Source organism: Manacus candei, unplaced genomic scaffold (assembly GCF_025592945.1).
Source record: "Manacus candei isolate 608988 ecotype Guabito, Panama unplaced genomic scaffold, ASM2559294v1 h1tg000093l, whole genome shotgun sequence".
NCBI classification, from domain to species: domain Eukaryota; kingdom Metazoa; phylum Chordata; class Aves; order Passeriformes; family Pipridae; genus Manacus; species Manacus candei.
The window spans coordinates 3,777,167-3,788,953 of NW_026138141.1; the positions used below are offsets into that span (position 1 = coordinate 3,777,167).

Consider the following 11,787-nt stretch of genomic DNA (forward strand, 5'->3'; position numbering starts at 1 on the left):
AGAGGGCTCAGATGGTGGTAGTTAGGGGAATGGAGGCCTTGGTCATGGCTTCCTCAGTCCTTCTGCTGAGCAGAAAGTGTCTAAGGAGAAAGACAGTGGTACTGTGTACTGACAATTTTTTCAAGAGCTGGTGTCAGCAACAAGACTTTGCTTTCTATGACCATGGATGCCTGTTCAAGGATCAAAATCCACTTGGGACAGATGGAATACACCTCACTTAGCAGTATGAAGGTGTCTTTGCCAGTAAGACTGGACTAGTAAGAAAGACATTAAATTAGGACTGACATGGAAAGGATGAAGTTAATACCCGTGATAAAGTGACAAACAGGGTTGACAAACAAAGGGACTGGGATGAGGTGAATGAAAGAGAATACAAAATCAATAAAAGAGGGTCATCTCAAGTATTTGAATATAAGCAAGGAAATGCCTACAAAATACAATTATGGAAAAAATAACTCAAGACTTTTCTGAGAAATTAGCATGCCAGCATGCCTCTCTGAAGTGTCTGTACAGCAACGGATGAAGCATGGAGAATAAACAAAAGAAATTATTCATCCTGACATAAGTCCTGTGTTTATTTGCAGGGCTATGGTCCTTTTGGGATCACAGAGCTGTGGTAGAATGTCTTGCATGACTAGCATGCTGCAGTAGAGAAATGTAGGCTCTTTAGGAAGGACAGGGCAGGAAGAAAAGGAAGGGAATCTCCTGTTAGGTGATAGAGCAGTTGGATGACAGAGTCTGAGAAGGACTTGGGGGTGGTGGTGGATGAGAGGCTGGATATGAGTCATCCCTGTGCACTTGTAGACCAGAGAGTCAATCATATCCTGGGCTGCAGGTCAGGGGAGACAATTCTGTCCCTCAGGAAAGATGATTATGTCCCTCTACTCCACCTTGGTAAGACTGCATCTCCCAGACTGCATATGGACTACTGCATCCAGCTCTGAGGTCTCCAGCACAGGAAAGACATCCACTTGTTGGACAGAGTCAAGAGGAGGCCACTAAGATGACTAGAGGGACAGGAGAACCTCTTCTATGAGAAAAGGTTGAGAGATTTGGGTTTGTTCAGGCTGAAAAAGAGAAGACTTCAGGGTGACCTAATTGCAACCTTCCAGTACCTATGGGGAGCCTAGAAGAAAGAAGAAGAGAGGTTTTTATATGTAGTGACAAGACAAGAAAGAATGGCTTCAAACTGAAAGAGAGTAGATTTAGATTAGATATTAGGAAAGATTCTTTGATCTGAGGGTGGTGAGGCACTTGAACAAGTTGCCCAGGGAAGTTGTGGATGCCCCATGCCTGGAAATGTTTAAGGCCACGTTGGACAGAACTCTGAGCAACATGGTCTAGTGAAAGGTGTCCTCATCCATGGAAGGGGGGTTGGTATTAGATACTCTTTAAGGTACCTTCGAACCCAAGCCATTCTATGATTCTCTGGTTCTATGAATTATGCCTGGGGAGATAAATAATAAGCCAAATGAGAGTTTATGGTTAAGGATTAAAGAGCAGATCAGTAAGGGTGACAAAATGAATGCCTGCTGTAGGCCACCTGGTCATGAAAAACAAGTAGATGAATCTAGAAGTGACTTCAAATGTACAGGCCATCCTTCCCATGAGCAACTTCAACTACCCTGATATCATCTGGGGAAACACTCCAGCAGAAAAAAAGAAATCCAGGAGGTCCCTGGAGAGCATCAATGACAGTTTCCCGACCTAAGGAAGGTAGAGGAGCTAAGGAGAAGAGGTGCTGTGCCAGACCTCATACTCAAAAATAAGGAAGGTCAAAGTCAGCCTTGACTGCAGTGATCACAAGAAGATGGAATTCTGGATCCTGAGAGGATGGAGTAAGGCAAAAAGAAAGACCACAGCTCTGGACTTAGGAGAGTAGCCTTTGACCTCTTGAAAGACTTGCTTGGAAGAACCCCATGGAAACTGGTTGTAGAGTGGAGTCCAGGACAGCTCATTGATTTTTCAAGGATCACTTACTCCAGGCTCAGGAATGGCTGCCTCCATATGTAGTAAATCAGAGATCACAGAAGGATGCATGGATGGTCAAGTTGCTTCCAGAAAACACATAAAGAAAGGGAGGCAACCTGGGAGGAATACAATATCTGAGAATACAATACTATCTGAGTGTGGAAATGTGTGGGATTAGAAAAGATAAAGCCCACCTGAAATAAAACCTGGTGAGGAATATAAAGAAAAACAATAAAGATTTCTAGAGGTATATCAGCAGCAAATGGAACATGTGATCCACTGATAAATCTAGCAGAGACCTGGGCATAAAGGATGGACAAAAAGCCAAGGTATTCAATGCCTTTTTTACCTCAGTCTTTATTGGTAAGACCAGCCTCCAACAATTTCCAGGCCCCTGAGACCAGTGGGGAAATTTGGCACACTGGAAAGTTTTACTCAACTAGAGAAAGATCAGACTAGTGAACATTTAAACAAACTGATTTCACATAAGTCCATGTGTCCTTACAGGATGTACATACAATGGCTGAGGGAACTGCACCATGTCATTGTGAGAACACTCAATCATCTTTGAGAGACTGTGGAGACGTGGGAAGGTTTCCAAGAAATGGAAGAAATCAAATGTCACCCTTTCCTTCAGGAAGTACAATCCAGATCAGTGACTGGTGGGTCCCAGGCTGGCTGCGTGTGTGTGGTGGGGTCCTGGGCTGGCTGGGAGTCCCCCGGGAGTCCCCTCCCGGTGCCGCGGGTGAGTGGTGGGGTCCTGGGTTGCTGGGAGCCCTCCCCCACACGCCGCGTGTGAGTGGAGGGTCCTGGGCTGACTGCGTGTGTGTGGTGGGGTCCTGGGCTGGTGGGGAGTCCCCCCCTGGCGCAGTTCAGGCCTCAGGTGCAGCCGCGACAGGAGAGTGGAGAGAGAGAGTGAGGGAGCCTTGCCGGCAGTTGCTGCATGCCCGTGGAGGAGGAGAGAGCAGCTTCAGAGCACACAGAGGTTTGCCGTTCCAGGTTTCGGGTGGGAAGGGGGGGGGGTACAGGGGATGGGAGGGGGGTACAGGGGAGTGGGGGTGGGGGAATAGAGGGGAGGGTATCGTGTGGGCCATGGGGGTCCTCTGATTGGCGAGAGGGAGAGCAGGGTACTCCTGTATGAAATGCCACAGGTGAGCAGTGCGCCTTAAGATACGTGGTAACACAGTGGAGGAAGGATATGGTCAGGGTGGATAGTAGGGTTCCTTTAGAGCGATGGGGGTCCCAGCCAAGCTGGGGCCTTGAAAGGCACTCCAGCCTTGGATGTGTATGGGGGCCAGAACGGTTAGTCGGTTTGTTTGTCTGTTTGGTTTTGGCTCACCTGCGGCTACTGCCCAGGTTCGGCATGTTCTGGATATATTTGCTTTGCTCTGTTACATCCTGAAAGGTTGGGCAGGACAAAGGGCTGTTCCTGGGTATCTCCTGGAGATTGTATATAAATAGGTGATAGTAAAGCTGGAAATGTAAGACTTGCCCAAACCATTCTAACAGGAACGTAGCCCATGTGCCCCTATGTGGTTGTGAGCTATGCTGGCGATGGTACATGCCTTTGGTAGGGTCGCCCATGCCAGACAGGTCAAAACAGCAGGGTCAGACACAATACATCTGTGGGCAGGATGAGCTCGTTAGCCTTCTGGCAGTCATCATAGGAGAAGGACAACTCTAATCCCAAACCCGGGCAGATGGAGCTCGCTTAGCCCTGTAAGACCATCCATCTAAGAGAAGGTCACTAATCAAACCTACATCCTGAGGATCTTGCTGCCACCGTCCAAGCTCGTCGGCCCTGGCAGATGAACCTCAGGATTAAAGGGTGGGTTCAGTTCCGCGCATACTGCATCTCACCTAAAAATCCATTGCACAGGCTTGAAGGCTTTACCCACACGCAAAAAGTCCTGTAGCGATGGGTGAGGGTCGAAATGGCAGGTGAAAGGTGCACTGGGAGCCGCAGACCCAACCCTGCATGCAGGTGGTTCAGGATATTGGTCATTTGAGACTGACCAGAGATGACAGTCTCTTGGGGTAGCACCCTGAACAACCAAGTAGCCTTTCTAAGGACAGCACTGCTTGCTCCACTCGGAGAGGAGCCTAGAAAAGGTGGCCTAAACAAAGCTCATCTCCACCTTCACCCGGTTGGTTAACCGCAGGCCAACGGGCATCTTCTTCCAATGTGGTCGCACAAAGATCAAAAGACAAAGGCATGCACCTGCCTCCAAAGGTGTACCTAAATTAACTCTAGCATGTTGGAACATCAGAACCATGCTCGATTCTGTGGATAGCGGACGTCCTGAGCGACGCTCTGCCCTAATTGCTCATGAACTGGCTCGTCTCAACATCGACATTGCTACTCTCAGTGAAGTTTGCCTTCACGAGGAAGGAAGCCTCAGAGAACATGGTGTCGGTTACACACTCTTTTGGTCAGGTAAGCCCAGAACCAAAAAACATCTCTCAGGAGTCGGCTTCATGATCAAAAACTCTATTCTTCCCAAACTCGAAAATCTGCTGACAGGTCACTCTGACCGCATTATCTCCCTACACCTTCCACTCCACAATAACCAACACGTCATCCTCTTTAGCATATATGCCCCAACTCTCCAAGCTGACCCTGCCGAAAAAGATAAATTTTACGCTGACCTGCTCCGCCTTACCCAAAAGGTGCCTGCAGATGATAAGATCATTATCCTTGGTGATTTCAACGCCAGAGTAGGTAAGAATTTTGAAGCATGGAAAGGTATATTAGGCAAGCATGGTGTTGGAAACTGCAACGATAATGGTCAACTCCTGCTAGAATTCTGTGCGGAGCAACAGCTCACCATCACTAATACTATCTTCCAGCAGAAAAGTAGTCTGAAGACAACCTGGATGCACCCCAGATCTAAGCATTGGCACCTCATCGATTATGTCTTGGTGCGACGGAGAGGTGTTCGCGATATCCTCCATACCTGCGCAATGCCCAGTGCAGAATGCCAAAAAGACCATTGGCTTGTGCGCTGTAAACTCAACTTCAATCTCACATTCAAACCCAAAAGGCGCAGTATCCCAAAGAGAAGACTCCAAGTTAACAATCTCCAATCAGTCACAGTAAGAGAGAAATTCCAGGCTAACCTTCAAACTAGGCTCGAAAACCATTCCACAGATTCTGCAGATTCCTCCCCTGAATCAACTTGGCACCATATTAAAAACAGCATCCTGCAATCCTCCGAAGAATCCTTAGGGTTGTCCCCCCAAGTTCCTCAAAATGATCATCTCACTCCACAAGGATCAGCACGGCCAAGTCAGATATGGCAACACACTTTCTGAGCCCTTTCTAATAAAGAATGGCATGAAACAAGGCTGCGTTCTTGCTCCAACCCTATTCACAGTCTTTTTCAGCATGATGCTACAAAGGGCCATGGCAGACCTCGAGGATCAGGATGGTATCTACATTTGATATCGTACTGATGGAAGCCTTTTCAACCTAAGGTGACTGAAGGCCCACACTAAGACCTTAAACCATCTTGTCCGGGAGCTGCTCTATGCTGATGACACCACCCTTGTTGCCCACACAGAAGCAGCTCTGCAGCGTTTAACATCCTGCTTTGCAGACACTGCTGAGCTCTTTGGACTGGAAGTCAGTCTAAAGAAGACAGAAGTTCTCCATCAACCAGCACCTCAGGAAGTCCCCCATCATCCCCATATCACCATTGGCCAATCAGAGCTCTGATCAGTCCAGCAGTTTAATTACCTAGGTAGCCTCATCTCCTCGGATGGTAAGATAGACGGGGAGATAGACAACAGGTTAGCGAAGGTATATAGTGCTTTTGGAAAGCTTCATAAAAGAGTTTGGCGAAACAAACACCTGAAGAAAAGTACAAAGATCAATGTTTACAGAGCCATTGTGCTGTCTACTCTCTTATACAGATCCCAATCATGGGTCATCTACCGCCACCACCTGCGTCTCCCAGAACACTTCCATCAACGCTGTCTCCGTTCAGTCCTAAACATCCACTGGTCAGATTATGTGACCAACACATCTGTTCTAGAACAGGCAGCAGTCACAAGCATTGAGGTCATGTTGCTGAGAACGCAGCTGCGCTGGGCAGGGCACGTCTCCAGGATGAAGGACTACCGCCTCCCTAAGATCCTGCTTTATGGTGAACTTGCCACTGGCTGCTGCAAGAGAGGAGCCCCGAAGAAAAGATACAAGGACTCCTTGAAACAACATCTCAGCCTTGGCCAGATTGATCTTCATCACTGGTCTACTCTGGCCTCCAATCGGGAGGCCTGGAGACACACCATCTGTAACGCTGCTGATGCTTTTGAGAAAGCACACAGGATCACCCTTGAGGAGAAAAGGTAACGCAGAAAGAATCGTGTCTTGCAGAACATACCATCTAAGGAGTCTTTCTGTTGTGCCTTTTGCAACCGGACATGCCTATCTCGTATTGGCCTTTTCAGCCACCAACACTCTTGCAACAAACGTGGGTAGAGCCCTTCCCAAATCTTCATTTGCGAAGCCCAGCCATGATGATTAGGATCCAGATCAGTAGTTTAAATTTGGCAGCTACTCAGTTGTAATACAGTAGTTCAATTTGCTCTACCATTTCAAGTGTTGATGTCTGTCATCTATCCCAAGTCTAACAAAACTTTCAATGATGAGGCTGCACATGCAAGCTTTTTGTTGTATTTGCCAGTCATTTTGCTTAGATTACACATCTGAAAGATTCCTTGGTCTAATGGACTCCCTCTAGTACATTATTTTAAATTTAAATTAAATAAATGTTCTCATAAGTGTCCTTCTCTTTGAGATACCAGAAAAAAACATCTTTTAATACTTTTTAACAAGCTCTGCACTTAGTATTTTTCCATAGAAACCTCCCCACCATCAACTTGTTCTTGTCTTTGGAGCAGCCTATGTAACAAAGACTTATATTTACAGGTAGGCAAAACAGCAGTTTTTCAAGTATTAACAAGGAACTAAATCTTTCCAATTATTAATACTGGTATGATATGGAAATTCATGTTTTAAGACTGACAGTAGTTCTTTTGATGTGAATGGAAACCATTTTATTGACTTCAACTGTCATTAGGTCAGGACCGCAGCCCTTTCACTTCCATTGGTCTTTCAAATGCTGTTTTTTCTAATATGGTATGGGGTTTAACCCAAAGGCTTTTAAAGCATGCTTTGACAATCAAATATTGCTTTTATTTATCCTTAATTTTTCAGAGAACTACATTTTTGTAAGAATGGTTATTTTTGGGTCACACAGTCACAGCAACTTTAACACTGATAAATCAAACTCTCTTCACAATTCAACATAATAATTGAAGCTTTATCTCTTAATGTAAAATGTTAGACAGATGTCATGTGGGAGTTCACACAGTGGCAATTATGAACAACATTATAAGCAGAAAAAGGGTTATGGAGGACACCAGGGACATTTTCCCTAGATTGTTTTGAGATATGAATCAGTGGGTACTGTATAACTAAGAAAAATCTCCGTGTTCCCTTGACCTAATGAACTGTCTTCTGAAGAACTAAATCTAAGATATTCAGTGGATGTGATCTGATACTGAACTTATTTTTGGTGATATGAACAGAAAATACAAGGAGTTACTCTGGTGCCTTGGACATTAAACAGCCATTAAATATATCTTCCTGCTTTAATTTTACAAAAATTAATATCACTTTTAGGTTTAATACATATCTCATATGTTAGGAGGCATAGTGCCATGGAGCTCACCAGTAAAATTCTGGAATTTTTTCAAAACTTTTATTAATAATATGTTGGAAAGCAATTTACTCTGGCTGTCAATTGTAATTTTTTGTCTGGATGTTTTTGAATCTACATCTATTGAAATTCCCACTAGACAGCAGCTAGAAATATCTGGTGTCTCTCCTGTGAGTAGTTTTGAAAGTGCTTTTTTTCTTGGTCTTCACTATAAAAGAATTTATTTGAAGTGTTTCTGAAGTGTCTTGAAGTTATAATGTCAGTAAATACAAGACATTGAAGCAAAAAGAGCTTGAGAGAAATTTGAAAATAGGTATTATTTTTACTAAAATAGGAATTCTAGCACCAGAAGTAGCAGAGATGAGACAGATGTCAGAAAAGGAGCTCCTATGGAGAAAATATCAGAGCTTCACTCTACCCAAGTTCTCCTTTTTTAGAGAAAAAAAGCATTATTCCCTGCCCACGTGCGATATTTGCAAACTTTAGCATACCTAGATGATACTGAAAACTGAAAATAGGCAGCAGCTGAAATACACAGTTGGAGAGGAGACAGATTACTTGTCATGATTATAACCCATTTGCTTCCTAAAAGAAGCAAACACTGCAAAGCAATGTTGGAAGTCCAAAGGCACTAGGTACCGTGTTTATTGAGTTCAGCAGATGTTTCTCTGAGGACAATCACGTAAAGAACACAACTGAACACATTCCCTTTTCATGCATACTCGATAATCAGATCTGCAGCAGAAACTGTCCACTTCTAATGCTCTCTGGTTTTGTTTGTGTGAGAGAAGATGGAAGAGCTGAGCCTGTGAATGATCTATTTGGATTCCATAAGCAGGGAAAGCCCTTCACAACTATTAAACAGTTAAGGCATAGGCTAGAGCCTATTTTCTTCCTTTCTTCCTTCAGAAGCTTCACAAGTACTGAAATAGGAATATAGGAGAGAGAAGACTTGCCCTTTATCACTCAAAAAAGGCTATCCATTTGTGCATAGCATTACAGTGTGTAGTTATATTTACCCCCAGAACTGAGGCTAGGATACCAAAGATGTGTCATTTCTCAGCTCAATTTCCTTAGGCAAAATCTGTGGTTCAAATTTAAAACAGTTTTTCCCCCTCATATTTTGTGTGTAGCCCCCTTCTTTTCTTCCCTTTTATTGAATCTTTTGCCAAATGTCATTGAAACTTGTCAAAGGATTTGAGAATTCAAAGGAGTAAAGTTAATGAAAACAAGTGAATGAGAAATATGCCTTGATTAAGGCAGTAGCATGCACTGGAGCATTATTGAGAAAGAGAATAGAAACATAACACAGAGAAGCTATTAATAATCTAACTGAAAGAAAAAAGTTTCATCAGCTATGACATATTATTAGACATCAGAGAATCTGTCCACAGTCTAGGAAGTAAAGTTGCATTAATTCCTCCACAGATAGAACTACTAGCTTCCCTAACTTAAAATCTGAGCCTTGTCAACCTTAATTCCAACTGTTATGTTCAGAAACATCATGACTTAAAAAAAAAACTCCAAAAACCCAAGTCAAATCCCTCTGTTCCTTAGGTCATAATTGTGATCAAAAAGCATCCCAGATAGGCCACCTTTAGTTCCATAGGCATGGTAGACACAACAAAGTAGTAAGACTGAGGCTTCCTAAAAACAGTGAGAGAGGAAAATATTGCCCCTGTGCTGACAGCAGTATATTGGAAATGAAAAATCTGTAGTAAAACAGAGTAATGTCAATTACAGTTTCAAAGCTTTGGGGGTTTTTTTGGATGGGAAATACAACAACCAGTATAATCACTGCTACATTACATGTACTTTTAGAAGTGTACTTAATATCATGAAGAATTGAGAAGAGGTGGTTCTTTTAAGTCCACATACGCGATTGCATTTAGGAAGGATAACTCATTCTTCATAGCTGCCATCTTTAATTTTCTGGACAGGAATGAAAAAAAGTGCTTTAGGATCTGGTTCCTTGCCACTCAGAACATCCTTGACAGCCTGAGCTACGTTCACTTAAAACTGTTACTGCTTACTTGTACCACCATGCAATTTCCTTATCTAAGAATTTTATCTTTGTCCCTCAGTTTATACACCATGTTCCTGAGGACTTGAAGAATGCAGTTGTATTCCTGCCTTCAAGAATAGTAAAAAGGAGGATCCAGGGATCTACAGGGCAGTATAACTCACCTCAATCCCTACGAAGGTGATGTGGCAAATAATCCTAGGGGGCACCAAGCTGACCATGATCAAAAACTGTGTCCTTCTCAAAAAGAAGGCTTACAGTCTTATTGGCCGCATTAGAAAGACCATTGACTGCAGATGAGGGGCCTTGATTTCTGTTCTCTGCCCTTCCTGGTAAGACACATCCAGATATCGTATTTAGATCTGGGCTTCCCAGAGAGAAACAGACATACTGGAATGGGACCAGCAGAGGATCACAAAGATGTTGAAGAGACTGGAGCATTTGTAATGTGAAGGGAGATTAGGAGCACTAGGAAAATTAGTCTGGAGAAGAATGTGCTCAGAGGAATCTTAAAAATACGTGTCATCATCATGGCTAGGCTTCGCGAATGAAGATTTGGGAAGGCTCTATCCACATTTGTTACAGGTACGGTGGTGGCTTATGAGGCCAGTACGAGACAGACATATCCAGTTGCAAAAGGCACAGCAGAAAGACTCCTTAGATGGTATATTCTGCAAGACACGGTTCTTTCTGCGTTGCCTTTTCTCCTCGAGAGTGATCCTGCGTGTGTTCTCAAAGGAGACAGCTGCGTTATAGATGGTGTGTCTCCAGGCCTCCCGATTGGAGGCCAGAGTAGACCAGTTATGGTGATCAATCTGGCCAAGGCTGAGATGTTGTTTCAAGGAGTCCTTGTAACTTTTCTTCGGGGCTCCTCTCTTGCGGCAGCCAGTGGCAAGTTCACCATAAAAAAAAAAAAAAAAGTGTACAAATGTCATATTGGCTGAACCAAACTCTTTTTGCTGATGCCTATTGACATGAGGAGAGGTAATTGGCATGAACTGGAAATAAACCCCAAATTTCAGTTAAACATAGAAAAAAATTCTTTACGGTGGTGGGAGAGTCAAACAAGGGCACAGGTTTTGAAGAGCTGGGGAACCTCCATCCTTGGACATATTCAAACTCTCCTGGACATCCCCTCCTTGGGCACCTGCTGTAACTGACCCTACTCTGAGCAGAAGAGTGAGTGGGCTATCTCCTGTAAATCTGTGATGTCTGTGTGTGTGTTCGCATGTGTGTCTATGTATACACTTATTCTCAGAAGAATTGTAATTTTATAAGAAAAGTCAATAGTTGTGAAGGGCAAAACAGATTCTGGTTGAAGTGCTATATATCAAAACTGCCCTGGGACTGTCAATGAAGTAAGCAGGAACTTTTAAGTTTAGTTGAAAAGAATGATAAAAGAAAAGCACTGAAACGCAGAAGGTTAAGGGCAGCTGCCTCTGAAGAGTTTAGTGCACTGCCTGCTGGTCTGGTTTAAGCAAATCAGAAGCAAAGGTGTTTCTTTATCTGGAATGTTAATGAGGGAGAAGCAGAGTGCTTTGCTAAGAAGAACTGTGGTGTGCATGGTAATTTGTCAGTCTCTGAGAGTGCTCTTCTGCTTCAAAAGATGCTGTGACATCCTTAAATTCAAAACTCAGGGACAATGACATAACTGTCGTAGATGAAGCCAGTGGACTTTCAACTAACTTTAATCATCATGAGACACTGCGAGCTGTAAGTCTATAAAAGTCACAGATATAAATATACTGTCTCTCTCTCTTTTTTTTTTTTTTAGGAAAATGGGATCATAACATGTCAGCAACAGTTAAATGAGTGAAAAACAGATTCTATGTTATGGCTTTTTTAAATAGTTAATTAAAAAAAATGGTGTTTTCTTATGAAGGTATCAAGCAGACAAAAAAATTGTAACAAAAAAAATTCAAAGTCTACTACCATGCCTGGTTTCCCTATAGCACAGTCACCTCTAGATCATCCGACAAACAGAAACAAAGTACCTATAGGTCTAATAAAATTTTATTTTTAAATCTTCTTTATTATCCTAAGTGTTTCAATTTACAAGCAGCTAAA

At 43.3% G+C, this 11,787-nt stretch overlaps 1 protein-coding gene across 1 annotated transcript; it reads left to right on the forward strand.

The window, feature by feature from the left end:
- The first annotated feature begins 2,879 nt into the window (after nucleotides 1-2,879).
- On the forward strand, nucleotides 2,880-11,536 carry LOC127460983 (craniofacial development protein 2-like). Its single transcript, XM_051768169.1, has 4 exons — nucleotides 2,880-2,956; nucleotides 4,242-4,780; nucleotides 11,327-11,433; nucleotides 11,495-11,536. The coding sequence occupies exons 2-4, from the start codon at nucleotides 4,246-4,248 to the stop codon at nucleotides 11,534-11,536; spliced, it is 684 nt and encodes a 227-aa protein (XP_051624129.1). The 5' UTR covers nucleotides 2,880-2,956; nucleotides 4,242-4,245.
- Nucleotides 11,537-11,787: the final 251 nt, after the last annotated feature.

Coding starts and splice junctions, on each gene's coding strand:
- LOC127460983 (XM_051768169.1), top strand. CDS start 4,246: ATGCTCGATTCTGTGGATAGCGGACGTCCTGAGCGACGCTCTGCCCTA. Junction 4,781..11,326: donor TCAACTCCTGCTAGAATTCT/GTGCGGAGCAAC, acceptor CTGCTTCAAAAG/ATGCTGTGACATCCTTAAAT. Junction 11,434..11,494: donor ATCATGAGACACTGCGAGCT/GTAAGTCTATAA, acceptor TTTTTTTTTTAG/GAAAATGGGATCATAACATG.